Genomic DNA, 18,282 nt, shown 5'->3' with positions numbered 1-18,282 from the left:
GAAACGGGGTTAGACAAAGAGAGCACGAGAGACAGACACACACAGAGAAAGACATACACAAACAGGCTCAGAGAAAGTGAGACCTTCTCATAATCATTAAGCATCATTCCCCCGCCCCCACTTTTTTTGTAAACTTCCCAACACCTTTCTTTTTTAATTTAGATTTTTCAAGTCCTGGGTATGTATATTTGAAGGCATATTTTAAGTCAGCAGTGTGCACACAAACCAGGCCACAATAACTCCTCTACATGTAGGGAGGACATTTGGGCATTTAATTGAAAGATAATTACAGATTATTAAAGAAATCAAACAGAAAAAGCCAGTCAGGAAACCTTACTTTGCTCTAAACAAAACTGTTGGTATTTTCAAAGACAGACATCAGTCAAAGGTCAGACACTTATTAGCTGGTGTTTTTCTTTGCATACTTATAAGGAGAAACAGAGTTGAATAAAATCTTTCCCTGAATGGAATACTGATAACATTACTGGAATTTTATTCTAGGTATATCCATCCCCACCCCCACCATGACCCACTATGCCATTTCAAGTTAAGTAATAATCCCATTAGTATACAGTAAATCAAACCCAAAGCACTACAACCTCCATTTTAAAATACGAGCAAGTGATAATCCGGAACCCAGCCAGAAAGTCATTCCTGGCTCTTCTGTGAGGCACTCTGCCATATGGCCCCAGCAGCATTTTCAGTCCAGGGAAGAGGCAGATGTAAAAACCTCCTGGGCTGACCACTGCTGAGACCCACAATTTATCTCTGACCATCTAGTTTCCATGCAAACTCAGAAGCATCAATGCTAATCACATTGGAAGCCTTTATATGAATGTTTAGGACCTGAAAGGCAAGCAGGGAAAAAGGTCAGGGGTATTTACCATAACTAAGCAGGGCTTAAAGAACACAGCAATAAATAAAAAAGGGAAGACATATTCAATTTATTGACATCAGCCTCCCACCACATACTCTTACCATTTTTCTTATTCAACTAGCTAGCCATACCTCTCTTTTGAGATTAAATACACTCTCACACACACAACTCCCCACTGCTAGAAACTGTAATCATAAGTAGAAACTATGCATAAAAGGAAATAACACAATAAAATGCTACATAATCAGCTTAACAAATGGCTCATCAGATTACGTACTGGATCTTTCAGAAGCCACATAAAAGTGGGGGGACTTTCAGTTGTTTGGCATTTCCGGAGCACTCAGAGCATTTTGCTCATGACAGGCTTTGAGATATAATAAAAGAACACTGAGTTTGAGTAGAAGACAGTGATCAAATTCCAGTTGTGCTAACAATTCATTTATTCTCCCTGAACCTTATCAGTAGAGAGGCTTCCCTACCTAGAAAATTCCATAGACAGAATCAAAGCAAGCCATCAAAAGACAGTATCAATGGTGATGTACAGTTGTTGTTCCTATTATTTGCTAGCTTAGGCTCATTAAAACACACACCATCTCACAGTGAAAGGCAAGTGCAGACATCCTGGCTGCTTAGGATTCTCTACAACATTGTGGAGACTAACACTAGGTTACCTGCCTTAATTCATTTTTCATATTCTGGTATCCAAAAGAACATCCATCACCTAGGAAGACAAGAATATGCCTGATTTCAAATCTTCAACGGAACTACTTAAACTCTTATTTGGTGAGAATGCTATTTGCTGCAAGCTTAAATCCGTCATGGTCACTCTGGACTTACAAATGGCTTTAATTCATTTAATAGATCAATGATTATTTCTAAAAATAGTTCTAATTTTTGACTAGTCATGAGGTAAGAATTATTAATTCAGTTCAAAGGGAGACTGCGTAGCAGAATGGTTAAGGGACACAGCTTCTCAAAGGAGACTACATCCTGCGTCTGAATCTCAAGTCTACTAGTTACTGTGTTAACTTGGTGAAGTAACCTCCCCTCTCTAAACTTCCACCTCATTTTAAAAATGAGTGTAACAACAATTCCTAATCAATATTCTAATTCATATGGTTAATGTGACAAGCAAATGAATTTCAGATAATGCTGAGTAAGCTAAGGTACTTGCGCTAAAATAAGGCATTACATAATGCCCAGGCAAAAAAAATCAACATTCATTTACATAAAGCAGTTGCATTGTTCTAATTAATATTCCCTTCATTTAAAAAAATGGCCCAGCCTTGATTCCCATCAAGCCCAACATGCTGACTTTCAGCGCTAACCAGCTCAGCCTTCAGGATAAATGACCATGTACAATGAGAAAGATAAACCTGCCATCGCCAAGAAGCCCCAGACTTCCCCACTCAGAAGTTTGGCTGAAAAACAAAGGTCTTTTAAAATTAAAATATATAATAAAATTGGCCGGGTGCGGTGGCTGATGCCTGTAATCCCAGCACTTTGGGAGGCCAAGGCTGGTGGATCACGAGTTCAGGAGACTGAGGCCATCCTGGCTAACACAGTGAAATCCTGTCTCTAATAAAAACACAAAAAATTAGCCGGGCGTGGTGGTGGGTGCCTGTAGTCCCAGCTACTAGGGAGGCTGAGGCAGGAGAATGGTGTGAACCCGCGAGGTGGAGCTTGCAGTGAGCCGAGATGGCGCCACTGCACTCCAGCCTGGGCGACAGAGCGAGACTCTGTCCCCCCAAAAAAAACAAAAACAAAAAAGATATATATATGAATGTAAATTCTGGTAATTGGTTACAGGAAATTGGAAGTCACCAAAGCCAAGCCTTCCCAAGACATCTTGACCTCTGCCTGTCAGCCATCCAGCAGCTATGGGTCTTTGCTCCCTACAGAACTCTGTGGATTCTATTTCTTCCATAAGAAATAAAATGCTATATGCTGAATAAGTAAAATAGGGTGAAGTAGACACAATGACAATGTGTCTATGGAGGAGTAATTGGAAAGAAGCTATCCACACTAGCTTTTTTGGAAAAGCCTCAAAAAATCTGTGAAATTCCACCCTCAAAATCAAATTACAAAAATTGTCCACTCTTATTAACTTTGTGTTCAGCTTGATTTCTGGCAACTGACTTGTTCTTCCCTGAACTATCTTTTCTTCTGCACGTAAAAGTAATATATGGGCTGGGCGCAGTGGCTCACGCCTGTGAAACAGGTTTTTTATATAACTGCAATTGCAGATGCCAATGCTCGGTGTTTTCTCTCAATTCTACCCCAATTACTAACGAAATCAGAAGTAAAAGCTATGTTTGATTATATGTGGCTTAAAAATAAAACATCTTGTAATTCCTAAGACATAATATGAAAAAAGACAAGAGACTGAGAACAAAGGGTCTAAATTATAGTCTTAGCACTCTGCCACTAACCAGCTCCATTACTCAAAGCAAGTCACTTAATTCTCAAATATTTCATCTGTAAAATTTTTCATTCATTCAAGAAGCATTTATTGAAGGCCTACAATGCATGAGACTTTGTGAAAATAACAAAGACAGTTAAGATCCCTGTCCCACTGAAATGATTAAATAAGCAATTATGAAGTAGTCTAGGTAGTACAGTAGGAAAAGTAGGGGACAGTAAAGGCACACATCTGGTTGTACAAACCTAAGGAGTACCTTGGATGCCTCTCTCCGCCCATCTACCAATCCTGTCCATCACCATCACTCTGGCTACCCCTTCAAATGTCTCCACACCTCTGTCCCCTCCCCTACACTATCCCAGCTACCATCCTCTTTCCCGGTGCATTGCAGTAGCCTCTCCAATTGGGTAAACTCATGTACTCTGGCCCCTCTCCGCTTGATTCCCACATTACAGCCAAAATAAACTTTTGAAAATGTAAATCTGAACACATGTGCTAGTCTCCCTCTACCCACATATCTAATCCTCCAATGACTTCCTGTTGTTTTCAGATGGCCTAGTGAGGCACAGCATGGTCCAGCCTCCAGCTACTTCTGTAGCCTCTACCACCTCCATGCTCCTTCTCACTCTCTGTGCTGCAACCACACTGTCTTCTCTCAGTCTCTGGACATGTCAGGTCCTTCTTGCAACAGTGACTTTACACATACTTTTCCCCTGCCTAGAATGCAACCACCTCTCCTTCTCCTTGGCAAAACTCTTATTCACCCTTTTGTACTTAATTCAAAAGTTGCGCTGGGCATGGTGACATGTACCTGTAGTCCTAGTTACTTTAGAGACTGAGGTGGGAGGATCTCTTGAGCCCAGGAATTTGAGACCAGCCTGGGCAACATAATGAGACCCAGTCTCAAAACAACAACAGCAAGAAAAGTTATTTCCTTGAGGAAAGTTTCCTTTATTAAATTATATCTTTCTTTAATAAAACATCATGGTGCTGTGCACCTCTCCAGAGGTACACACAGGCTAGCATAGGAACCTAGAGTAGCAAACCTATCCTAGCAGAATCTGAGACACCAGAAAAACTGATACGTGAACTGAGTATTGGAGGAGGAATAAAAGCCATATGGAAAAGAGAAGGGCATCTGTGACGTGAGGTTTGAAAATGAGACAATACTACATAACAGTAAGAACTCAGAAACTGGCTTCTCCTTTCTCTGTAACCTTATGGCACTTAATACACTGTGGGGAATATTGCAGTTGCTCATTGTACATTTGAACTAAACATTGACTAAATACCAGTATCTAAAAACAAACTTACCTACTGTACAAACTTGAAAAATAGATTAAAAATATGCCCCTTGCAACTAATATTTACGTAACCAAGGAGCATATTATATATAAAAAAAACTATCCTGTTTGCTAACACTAGGATTTTAAAGAAATTTTCTTAGATAACATTATTTTTCATTCTTTGCTGCCCCTTTCTTAGTGTTGATAGTAGAGGGTAATCATATATAATAACAAATTATCATCAATATTTTAATGTTTGAAGGTCATAAAAATAGAACCCAAGAATTATGACAGTCTAAGAGCAGCTTATATTCAAGTCATCTGCTATACTTTCATCTGCTAAACACACAATAAATGCACTGAAATGTCTAGTTTTTAAGTTTAATTAAAAATTTACATTAGGAACTAACCAGCTGAATTCTAGAATTCTTCTCATCTTAAGAGAGTAAAACATTCTCCAATTTTAAAAGGCTAAAAAATATGGTCTTCGGGGCTGACACTCTGATATTGGAGAGAATTGTGAATTCATTTCTCTGCTGCCATGTGGAGTTATAAGAAATGCTGCCCACATAAAGTAAGTTGCATTAGAAACAATGACACTCTAGCAGCAATGAGCACACCTATCACCTAGATGTTGGTTTCTAAATACTGTTGTACAATAAAAGAGACCAGGAATCCTTGAGAAAATGGTTCATTCCAGGATTGAGGCATGGAAAATGTAAGATGAACCTGGAACAATGTATGATTCCAGAATGAAAGTTAATGCTCAAAAAAAGGATGGGGCTTATCAAAAGAACATAGGAGTCAACCTAAAGGAGCCCTAATGGCCAAAGCTAGAATAATTAAAGCAGTAAAATAAATAATACTGTTTAATTTAAACTGGCACAACAAAATAAATATCCATGAGTCCATTCTGATATTTTAAAAATGGGGGAAAAGGGATAGCTCTTCCTTACAATGGAATTTCAATTAGCAAATGTAGAAGAGGGAAGCAGAAAATTCACAACAGGCAAACACTATGGTAATAATCATTGCAGACAAGATGCACCAATGGATGACAAAATTAGTAGGGATAAATGTGAGGCAAAACAACATTTGCATAGTGTTTTATCTTTTGGAAAATATTTATTAATCACAAAAGGAAATATGGTAACTTTACAGTGGAAAAAGTCAGCAGACACTACCTTCGCCAACTGATCACCAGTAATAAGAAGTATCATGATCCCACTGATACGGTGCACTGAGAAGGACACAGGATCATTTGTGGTATTCTCCCAAAAATGCATGACCTCATTCCAATCCTGAAAAAACATCAGCCAAACCCAGACTGAGAATATTCTCCAAAATAACTGTGATGACTACTCTTCAAAACTGTCAAGATCACGACAGAAAAGAAAAAACAAGGAACATGTTGGAGGAGACTAGGTAATTAAATGTAACTGGGATGCTGGGTAGGATCCTGGAACAGAAAAAGGATACTAGAAAAACTGGTAGAATCAGACTGGGTGCAGTGGCTCACACCTGTAATCCCAGCACTTTGGGAGATAGAAGCAGGCAGATCACCTGGGGTCAGGAGTTCGACACCAGCCTGGCCAACATGGTGAAACCCCGTCTCTACTAAAAATACAAAAATTAGCCGGGCGTGGTGGCATGCACCTGTAAGCCCAGCTACTCAGGAGGCTGAAAAAGGAGAATCGCTTGAACCCGGGAGGTGGAGGTTTCAGTTGGCCAAGATTGTGCCACTGCACTCCAGCCTGGGCAACAGAGTGAAGCTCCGTCTTAAAATTAAAAAAAAAAGTGGTGTTACTGATCATTCTACTTTGGAGACAAAAGCAGTATGGCAAACAAAAGTGGGTTTTGTTTGTGTATCCGCTTTATGACTTTATCTCCTACTCTGCATACTGCCCCACCCTCAGAGGCAGGCTCTGGGTGACCAGAGGCAGTGAAGGGCATTACACACAGCCTGCTGGGAAAGGGGCACAGGTTATAGCAATTTTCTCAAGTCTCACACTGAAATCAGGGAAGAAAACTCATATATTCTATTCATGGGTCCTATAAATATAATTCTCAAGTGAAGAAAGAAACAGAGGTGGGGATATGGGAGTAGTGAGTAGGAGGGAAGAAAAAACATTAATTTGCCAAGAAGATTCTTTAAAATATTTTTGTTTGTGTAGAAGATAGAGAAAGTAGTCACCTGGGAAAATGGCTGGAATCTAAAACTTTATCAATACCTTCACACTGTATTAATTTAGTCGAGCAGTTTGAACATTCTTTTGTTTTTCTTTTAAAAATATTACACTGATAAATTAACCATGTCTATAAAGGGTCAAAATCACCTTTCACTTTTCATCAAAACAATTACATTTTTCAAGTCTCATAAGACAGCTCATGACTTTAGACTCTCATTTTATAAGACCTTTGTAGAAAGGAGGACTTTTCCTCTACCTTTCACAGTATTTCAGCATTAAGGAATATAAGCACAACAAAAGTTCTCATGAATAATCAAACTGAAGAGGCATGTGGAGTCCAGAGAACTGGGGAATCATCTGAGAGGACAGAAAGAGCATGGGCCCTGGAGTAAGACAGGCCTGAAATAAAATCTCAGTTCTGTGACTTACTAGCTCCTGGATCCTAATCAAGTTCTTTTAACCTCAATGAACTTTAATCACCTTGCCTGCAAAATGGTGAAAATGTCACTTAAGTACTGTAAAAATTAAATAAGACAACTGCATATAAAATGCTTGGCCTATGGAATTCATTCAAAAAATATTATTAGTTCCTTCCACCTTTGTCTTTTTCATTGTTAAAGAGGTGTTTTCTGAAAACATACCGATTGAAGTTAATGTCTGGGTAACTAGAATACTCCGATTTCATCTTAGCATTTCGTCGTGGAAATGTGCAGAAGAAAGCATTAGCTAAAAGACTGGCAATCTGTTCCTGCGACATTGTGATGGAATGATTCATATTCTGTTTCAGGAGTGGTATTGGCTGATAAAAGAAACAAAAAAATACAGACGAGAAGAGCAATAATTAGTTTAGCAATTTCAAAAGCAGAGGCACCAAACTGCATTTGCTAAATTAAGGCAGAAATAATTTCAGGCCATTCTTGAATCCTTAAATCAGCAATATTGTAAAAGTCAAGGGCTGTTTATCAGGGATGATTCAGAAAATGCACTTATTTGACAAACTGCAGATTTCTAATCAATAATGATAGTGAAGAGAATATAAAACATTACTTATTAGTGAAAAACAAGATTGCTTCAGCAAGTAAATAAAAACACATTGCCCATGTAATGAAAAATTAAAACAAAAGATGAAACAAAAATATATAACATTGTTTAAGCTAAATTTTGTTTTTATATTAAAAATTATTGGCCAGAATAATCTTTCTTAGTCCTCAATAAAATGATCTAAGATAATTCAACAAATAAGTCTTAACCCTCTTATTCCAAATTACACTTCATACTCACAATTTCTTTATAAGAATCAAATCTAACTTCATTAAAGCTATTAATAGAACATGTAAAAGCCACCATACGGACATGCATAAGTTGTAAAAAGATAAGACATTTCTTACATAACCAAACATTCCAAGTCAAGGAAGATGTAAGACACTTTTCCTTCAAATCTTTTATGTCTAAAATGTCTTCTAGTTATGCCACCAAATTCACTTACCTTTTATTGTCAGTATAATCCACACCACCTGAGTATTGTGTTCAGTGGGTTTTATTCTGTTTGTAAACCAAAAATAAAGTTCCAAGCCCCCCAACCAACTGAATGAACCCCTCCTCTTGACCAAGGGGATTCCAAAGTTAACCTGAAACACTAGTCCACACCATGATAGGAAGTGTGGGTCTGACACGCCTCATTATATGCTCCTCACTTTAGAATTCAGCACAAGTGACCAGCATTAACAAGAAAACAGAGACCTTAAAACTGATGAAACAAATCTTTTTATAATAATAAGACTCAACTCCAGCCTGACTCGAGTATAGCATCACATGACAGATAGCAGACCTTGAAAGAATTGAAGTATTTTACCCCAAAATATATTTCTTTGACATATTTTGAAACAGCCCTGCAAAGCTGTCTGTTGGGAAAATGTACGTTCTGTAAAGAATCCCTATTCCTTTCCAGGTGAGAATTAAGAAAGGGTGTGGTACCTTTTTAGATCTGATAAAAGCTCTGAAGCCTGCTACAAGGTTTCATCCACATGATAAAACCTTGGTCTCCACAAACCCTTATCTTAACCCAGATATTCCTTTCTATTGATTCCAGGTCTTTGGATAATAACTCTTCCAACCAATTGCCAATCAGAAAATCTTTGAATCTATCTAAGACCTGTAAGCCCCCCTTACATGTATTGATTGATGTCTTATGTCTCCCTAAAATGTATAAAGCCAAGCCTGACCATCTTGGGCACATGTTCTCAGATCTCCTGGGGCTGTGTTACAGGCCACTGGTTACTCCCATTTGGCTCAACATAAATCTCTTCAAATATTTTACAGAGTTTGACTCTTTTTGTCAACATATTTTAAATGTTAAACTATGTTTTTAAAGACATGCTGATAAAATCAAAGACCAACTACCAGTTTATCCTTCAGATGTTAAGTTTCAAAATGCTCCCACAGAATATTTAGAGATACATTTCATTCTCCCCTTCAGTAAGACCCAGAACTAAGAGTTTCGGGTAACTGCACTCATCTCAAAATGGCATGCCTAGAGCAAACTTTCCTGATCATATCTCAGGAGTGGACACCCAGAATGAACCTGAGGAAAGGGCAGGCAAGACAAACCAAAACTGCGGTGCTGAATAATGAATGCTTTTCTAAGTACAGAAGCACACACCACTGCTAGAATAAGAGTTTGCCAGAAAAAAGAACAGATTAAACTTGCAATTCAACCGTTTCTCTTGGAAAAATTCAAAGGTAAACAAATAAGCAAAAGGTAAAGAATCTATTTTCACTATGTTATACAAAATTCTCTCCCCTTCAGGTCTTAGCAATCACCATTTCTGAGAAAAATAGAGAGCTCATATTGATCTCCATTTTCCATCCCGTGCATTTGTTCACAACCAAGCAACGAGTTTAGAAAAGGTGACAGTGCATCAATGGCTTCAAGCAAAGTGCTGCTTGGTTTTAGGAAGAAATGAGTTTTTAACTACCATTTACCAAGTTATTCAGAAAAATGATTTTAAAAATTAATGGTAAATATTTCAGGCTTAATGGACTTCAAACACAAACATTTCTTGTCTCCCAAATAAACAAATAGTATAATTTTAAATAGAGTTAATGATTTCTCCTCTCTTGGTGAGGAGAAATGACTAAAAACTCATTATTTGGAGAAATCAGGAGATGTAAATCTTACTGTCAAGCAATCGGCTCAACAAAATAAGAGGCTGGTTACTGTGAACCAAGATATTTCAAAAAGTTCCTGACCAAATTTGTTTCCTTTAATTTTATTTTGATAAATCTAAAATTTACCCTTTAGATTTGGCCTAGAGTACTTCAATGTGATAAATTATTAAACACCAACATATACAATTTAACTTGCCACAAGACGTATTTTGATCTCAAATAAAAATCTTAACTTTCACAGCAGAGATTGACTTTTCAATAGGGGGCAAAGCACGGAATTTCCATGCTCTCCCCGTTGATATGGTAATGGAGAAGAAAGTCACTGGGAGAAGCCAGGACAAAAAGCTGAGGACTCAGGGGTCTGATTTTGGTTCCAAGGGACTTGTTATAGCTTACAAAGTTAGATACCTTTGAACAAAAATTTCTCATTAAATAAAATATGGAAACTCTCATATGCACGAGGGGAAGAGGATTAAATGGCCCACACCCAAAGGCTACCTACTACCTATTATTGATTATGAACTACATATTGAATTCAAAAAGCATATAATTAAGCACCACGCAAACCAGGGACACAAAGAGGATCTCCCTTTAAGGAGACTATAATCCAGTGGCAAGAGATATATAATGACAAGAATTACAAAACAATGATTTGAGTGCTTCAAGAGGGATGAACCTTGCCTGGGAGGCAGGGAAGGCTTCACAGGGGAAGTAACAGACAGGCATACCTAGGAGGTAGGGAGAGATTTTACTAAGTAAGGAGAGAAAGGAAAAAGAACAAACATGGAATATGATCAAGCAAATAACTTCCAACAGAAACAAGAAGATATGTTTTAAAATATATTTCCCCTGCCCAATAGTAAAACTTATTTCAGGCACAATGCATTACTGAGGTGAAATTAAAGTTACATAAAATTGAAAACATCACACTGGAAAACATTTCATGGGTCTCAACTGAAGGTGGCATAGTCCAAGAAGGCATTTGGATAAGTATGGGTTGTTTTCTGGTTGCCTCAGTGACCCTATTTGTGGTTTTTGGGGTGTCCTAATGACATACTGCAATGCATGGGACCATTATACACATTCAGAAATTGTTCCACCCAAATGTCCATAGGGCCCCTGTGGAGTAAAATGCTAGCAGAACCCTGGTAGCAGCCATGCAGCAAGAGGCGTTGGCCCTAGAAATAAAAGACAAAGGCAAATTCAAGCACGGTTGTGAGAAACACAGGAATAAAATTTTGAACAAAACAAACCCTGTGGAGGTTTGAAAATACGTTCACAAATTCTTTGATGCTCCTCTCTTTAAGAGGTGGAGTCTTGGGCACGGTGGCTCATGCCTGTAATTTCAGCACCACGGGAGGCAAAGGCGGGCGGATCACATGAGGTCAGGAGTTCGAGACCAGCCTGGCCAAAATGGTGAAACTCCGTCTCTGCTAAAAATACAAAAAAATTAGCCGAGTGTAGTTGCACACGCCTGTAGTCCCAGCTACTCAGGAGGGTGAGGCAGGAAAATCACTTGAACCCAGGAGGCAGAGGTTGCAGTGAGCCAAGATCATGCCACTGCATTCCAGCCTGGGGGACAAGGATGAAATTCAGTCTCAAAAAAAAAAAAAAAAAAAAAAAAAACAGGTGGAGTCTAATACCCCTCCCATTGGGTACTGGCTAGCTTCCAATGAACAGAAAAACAGCAGAAGTGATGCTAGGTACCTTGAGAAAAATAGGTCATAGAAGACACTGCAGCTTCCTTGCTCTCTCCCTTGGATTGCTTGCTCTGGGGAAGTTAGCTATTATGTCATAAGGACAATCAATCAACCTATAGAGAGGCCCATGTCAGGGCGTTCTGCCAACAGCTCTGTAAGTAAGCCAACTTAGAGGTGTGTCCTTCAGCCCCAGGCAAGCCTTCAGATGACTGAAACCCTGGCTGACATCCTCACTGCAACCACGAGAGAAATCCTGATCCACAACCACTCAGTCAGCTAATCTGCTCCCAAAGTCAACAGAAGCTGTGAGATAATACATGTTTATTGTTTTAAGCCATTAATTTTGACATAATTTGTTATGTAGCAATATATAATTAACGTACTCCAAACAAAATAAAATACAGGATTCTTTATTTTTAAAAGTTAAGGCTGGCACAGTGGCTCACACCTGCAATCCCAGCACTTTGGGAGGCCAAAGCATCATCTGAGGTCAGGAGTTTGAGACGAGCCTGGCAAACATGCTGAATCCTCGTCTCTACTAAAAGTACAAAAAGTAGCCAGGTGTGGTGGCGCACGCCTGTAATCCCAGCTACTTGGGAAGTTGAGGCACAAGAATTGCTTGAACCCAGGAGGCAGAGGTTGCAGGGAGCTGGGATTTGTGCCATTGCACTCCAAAAAAAGAAACAGCCGGGTATGGTGGCACATGCCTATAATCCCAGCTACTTGGGTGGCTGAGGCAGGAGAATTGCTTGAATCCAGGAGGTGGAGGATGCAGTGAGCCAAGATTATGCCACTGCACTCCAGCCTGGGTGACAGAGCAAGACTCTGTCTCAAAAAAAGTTAAGAAAGTATCATTAACTCATTTGTTATAGAATTTGGGGGAGGGTGAGGAAGGAGTGGGTCATATTAAGCCATTTTGAAAATACGCTATTCCAGGGGGGAGGAGCCAAGATGGCCGAATAGGAACAGCTCCAGTCTACAGCTCCCAGCGTGAGCGACGCAGAAGACGGGTGATTTCTGCATTTCCATCTGAGGTACCGGGTTCATCTCACTGGGGAGTGCCAGACAGTGGGTGCAGGTCAGTGAGTGTGCGCACTGTGAGCGAGCCGAAGTAGGGCGAGGCATTGCCTCACTTGGGAAGCGCAAGTGGTCAGGGAGTTCCCTTTCCGAGTCAGGGAAAGGGGTGACGGACGGCACCTGGAAAATCGGGTCACTCCCACCCGAATACTGCGCTTTTCCGATGGGCTTAAAAAGTGGCGCACCACGAGATTATATCCCGCACCTGGCTCAGAGGGTCCTACGCCCACGGAGTCTCGCTGATTGCTAGCACAGCAGTCTGAGATCAAACTGCAAGGCGGCAGCACAGCGAGGCTGGGGGAGGGGCGCCCGCCATTGCCCAGGCTTGATTAGGTAAACAAAGCAGCCTAGAAGCTCCAACTGGGTGGAGCCCACCACAGCTCAAGGAGGCCTACCTGCCTCTGTAGGCTCCACCTCTGGGGGCAGGGCACAGACAAACAAAAAGACAGCAGTAACCTCTGCAGACTTAAATGTCCCTGTCTGACAGCTTTGAAGAGAGCAGTGGTTCTCCCACCACGCAGCTGGAGATCTGAGAAGGGGCAGACTGCCTCCTCAAGTGGGTCCCTGACCCCTGACCCCCGAGCAGCCTGACTAGGAGGCACCCCCCAGCAGGGGCACACTGACACCTCACACAGCAGGGTACTCCAACAGACCTGCAGCTGAGGGTCCTCTCTGTTAGAAGGAAAACTAACAAACAGAAAGGACATCCACACCAAAAACCCATCTGTACATCACCATCATCAAAGACCAAAAGTAGATAAAACCACAAAGATGGGGAAAAAACAGAACAGAAAAACTGGAAACTCTAAAAAGAAGAGCGCCTCTCCTCCTCCAAAGGAACACAGTTCCACACCAGCAACGGAACAAAGCTGGACGGAGAATGACTATGACGAGCTGAGAGAAGAAGGCTTCAGACGATCAATTACTCTGAGCTACGGGAGGACATTCAAACCAAAGGCAAAGAAGTTGAAAACTTTGAAAAAAATTTAGAAGAATGTATAACTAGAATAACCAATACAGAGAAGTGCTTAAAGGAGCTGATGGAGCTGAAAACCAAGGCTCGAGAACTACGTGAAGAATGCAGAAGCCTCAGGAGCCGATCCGATCAACTGGAAGAAAGGGTATCAGCGATGGAAGATGAAATGAATGAAATGAAGCGAGAAGGGAAGTTTAGAGAAAAAAGAATAAAAAGAAATGAGCAAAGCCTCCAAGAAATATGGGACTATGTGAAAAGACCAAATCTACGTCTCATTGGTGTACCTGAAAGTGACAGGGAGAATGGAAACAAGTTGGAAAACACTCTGCAGGATATTATCCAGGAGAACTTCCCCAATCTAGCAAGGCAGGCCAACATTCAGATTCAGGAAATACAGAGAATGCCACAAAGATACTCCTCGAGAAGAGCAACTCAAAGACACATAATTGTCAGATTCACTAAAGTTGAAATGAAGGAAAAAATGTTAAGGGCAGCCAGAGAGAAAGGTCGGGTTACCCTCAAAGGGAAGCCCATCAGACTAACAGCGGATCTCTCGGCAGAAACCCTACAAGCCAGAAGAGAGTGGGGGCCAATATTCAACATTCTTAAAGAAAAGAATTTTCAACCCAGAATTTCATATCCAGCCAAACTAAGCTTCATAAGTGAAGGAGAAATAAAATACTTTACAGACAAGCAAATGCTGAGAGATTTTGTCACCACCAGGCCTGCCCTACAAGAGCTCCTGAAGGAAGCACTAAACATGTAAAGGAACACTCAGTACCAGCCACTGCAAAAACATGCCAAATTGTAAAGACCATCAAGGCTAGGAAGAAACTGCATCAACTAACGAGCAAAATAACCAGCTAACATCATAATGACAGGATCAAATTCACACATAACAATATTAACTTTAAATGTAAATGGACTAAATGCTCCAATTAAAAGACACAGACTGGCAAATTGGATAAAGAGTCAAGACTCACCAGTGTGCTGTATTCAGGAAACCCATCTCACGTGCAGAGACACACATAGGCTCAAAATAAAAGGATGGAGGAAGATCTACCAAGCCAACGGAAAACAAAAAAAGGCAGGGGTTGCAATCCTAGTCTCTGATAAAACAGACTTTAAACCAACAAAGATCAAAAGAGACAAAGAAGGCCATTACATAATGGTAAAGGGATCAATTCAACAAGAAGAGTTAACTATCCTAAATATATATGCACCCAATACAGGAGCACCAAGATTCATAAAGCAAGTCCTGAATGACCTACAAAGAGACTTAGACTCCCACACATTAATAATGGGAGACTTTAACACCCCACTGTCAACATGAGACAGATCAACGAGACAGAAAGTCAACAAGGATACCCAGGAATTGAACTCAGCTCTGCACCAAGCGGACCTAATAGACATCTGCAAAACTCTCCACCCCAAATCAACAGAATATACATTTTTTTCAGCACCACACCACACCTATTCCAAAATTGACCACATACTGGGAAGTAAAGCTCTCCTCAGCAAATGTAAAAGAACAGAAATTATATCAAACTATCTCTCAGACCACAGTGCAATCAAACTAGAACTCAGGATTAAGAATCTCACTCAAAACCGCTCAACTACATGGAAACTGAACAACCTGCTCCTGAATGACTACTGGGTACATAACGAAATGAAGGCAGAAATAAAGATGTTCTTTGAAACAAATGAGAACAAAGACACAACATACCAGAATCTCTGGGACGCATTCAAAGCAGTGTGTAGAGGGAAATTTATAGCACTAAATGCCCACAAGAGAAAGCAGGAAAGATCCAAAATTGACACCCTAACATCACAATTAAAAGAACTAGAAAAGCAAGAGCAAACACATTCAAAAGCTAGCAGAAGGCAAGAAATAACTAAAATCAGAGCAGAACTGAAGGAAATAGAGACACAAAAAACCCTTCAAAAAATTAATGAATCCAGGAGCTGGTTTTTTGAAAGGATCAACAAAATTGATAGACCGCTAGCAAGACTAATAAAGAAAAAAAGAGAGAAGAATCAAATAGACACAATAAAAAATGATAAAGGGGATATCACCACCGATCCCACAGAAATACAAACTACCATCAGGGAATACTACAAACACCTCTACGCAAATAAACTAGAAAATCTAGAAGACATGGATAAATTTCTGGACACATACACTCTCCCAAGACTAAACCAGGAAGAAGCTGAATCTCTGAATAGACCAATAACAGGACCTGAAATTGTGGCAATAATCAATAGCTTACCAACCAAAAAGAGTCCAGGACCAGATGGATTCACAGCCGAATTCTACCAGAGGTACAAGGAGGAACTGGTACCATTCCTTCTGAAATTATTCCAATCAATAGAAAAAGAGGGAATCCTCCCTAACTCATTTTATGAGGCCAGCATCATTCTGATACCAAAGCCAGGCAGAGACACAACAAAAAAAGAGAATTTTAGACCAATATCCTTGATGAACATTGATGCAAAAATCCTCAATAAAATACTGGCAAAATGAATCCAGCAGCACATCAAAAAGCTTATCCACCATGATCAAGTGGGCTTCATCCCTGGGATGCAAGGCTGGTTCAATATACGCAAATCAATCCAGCATATAAACAGAGCCGAAGACAAAAACCACATGATTATCTCAATAGATGCAGAAAAAGCCTTTGACAAAATTCAACAACCCTTCATGCTAAAAACTCTCAATAAATTAGGTATTGATGGGACGTATTGCAAAATAATAAGAGCTATCTATGACAAACCCACAGCCAATATCATACTGAATGGGCAAAAACTGGAAGCATTCCCTTTGAAAACTGGCACAAGACAGGGATGCCCTCTCTCACCACTCCTATTCAACATAATGTTGGAATTTCTGGCCAGGGCAATTAGGCAGGAGAAGGAAATAAAGGGTATTCGATTAGGAAAAGAAGAAGCCAAATTGTCCCTGTTTGCAGATGACATGATTGTATATCTAGAAAACCCCATTGTCTCAGCCCAAAATCTCCTTAAGCTGATAAGCAACTTCAGCAAAGTCTCAGGATACAAAATCAATGTACAAAAATCACAAGCATTCTTATACACCAACAACAGACAAACAGAGAGCCAAATCATGAGTGAACTCCCATTCACAATTGCTTCAAAGAGAATAAAATACCTAGGAATCCAACTTACAAGGGATGTGAAGGACCTCTTCAAGGAGAACTATAAACCACTGCTCAATGAAGTAAAAGAGGATACAAACAAATGGAAGAACATTCCATGCTCATGGATAGGAAGAATCAATATTGTGAAAATGGCCATACTGCCCAAGGTAATTTACAGATTCAATGCCATCCCCATCAAGCTACCAATGACTTTCTTCACAGAATTGGAAAAAACTACTTTAAAGTTCATATGGAACCAAAAAAGAGCCCGCATTGCCAAGTCAATCCTAAGCCAAAAGAACAAAGCTGGAGGTATCACACTACCTGACTTCAAACTATACTACAAGCCTACAGTAACCAAAACAGCATGGTACTGGTACCAAAACAGAGATATAGATCAATGGAACAGAACAGAGCCCTCAGAAATAATGCCGCATACCTACAACTATCTGATCTTTGACAAACCTGAGAAAAACAAGCAATGGGGAAAGGATTCCCTATTTCATAAATGGTGCTGGGAAAACTGGCTAGCCATATGTAGAAAGCTGAAACTGGATCCCTTCCTTACACCTTATACAAAAATCAATTCAAGATGGATTAAAGACTTAAATGTTAGACCTAAAACCATAAAAACCCTAGAAGAAAACCTAGGCATTACCATTCAGGACATAGGCGTGGGCAAGGACTTCATGTCTAAAACACCAAAAGCAATGGCAACAAAAGCCAAAATTGACAAATGGGATCTAATTAAACTAAAGAGCTTCTGCACAGCAAAAGAAACTACCATCAGAGTGAACAGGCAACCTACAAAATGGGAGAAAATTTTCGTAACCTACTCATCTGACAAAGGGCTAATATCCAGAATCTACAATGAACTCAAACAAATTTACAAGAAAAAAACAAACAACCCTATCAAAAAGTGGGCAAAGGACATGAACAGACACTTCTCAAAAGAAGACATTTATGCAGCCAAAAAACACATGAAAAAATGCTCATCATCACTGGCCATCAGAGAAATGCAAATCAAAACCACAATGAGATACCATCTCACACCAGTTAGAATGGCAATCATTAAAAAGTCAGGAAACAACAGGTGCTGGAGAGGAGGTGGAGAAATAGGAACACTTTTACACTGTTGGTGGGACTGTAAACTAGTTCAACCATTGTGGAAGTCAGTGTGGCGATTCCTCAGGGATCTAGAACTGGAAATACCATTTGACCCAGCCATCCCATTACTGGGTATATACCCAAAGGACTATAAATCATGCTGCTATAAAGACACATGCACACGTATGTTTATTGCGGCATTATTCATAATAGCAAAGACTTGGAACCAACCCAAATGTCCAACAATGATAGACTGGATTAAGAAAATGTGGCACATATACACCATGGAATACTATGCAGCCATAAAAAATGATGAGTTCAT

At 39.9% G+C, this 18,282-nt stretch overlaps 1 protein-coding gene across 4 annotated transcripts in view; it reads right to left on the bottom strand.

Moving 5' to 3' along the window:
* PARG (poly(ADP-ribose) glycohydrolase) overlaps positions 1-18,282 on the bottom strand; it is a 130,014-nt gene that overhangs the window by 53,948 nt on the left and 57,784 nt on the right. For all 4 annotated transcript variants that reach the window (XM_055353242.2, XM_031015695.3, XM_063709753.1 and 1 more), the window contains one exon: positions 7,416-7,573. In XM_055353242.2, coding sequence (XP_055209217.1) covers positions 7,416-7,573 — 158 coding nt within the window. The remainder of the gene's footprint in view (positions 1-7,415; positions 7,574-18,282) is intronic.

Source organism: Gorilla gorilla, chromosome 8, assembly GCF_029281585.2.
Source record: "Gorilla gorilla gorilla isolate KB3781 chromosome 8, NHGRI_mGorGor1-v2.1_pri, whole genome shotgun sequence".
Taxonomy (NCBI): Eukaryota; Metazoa; Chordata; class Mammalia; order Primates; family Hominidae; genus Gorilla; species Gorilla gorilla.
Note: the sequence above shows the minus strand (reverse complement) of the source record. Positions and strands in the feature narration are given on the sequence as shown.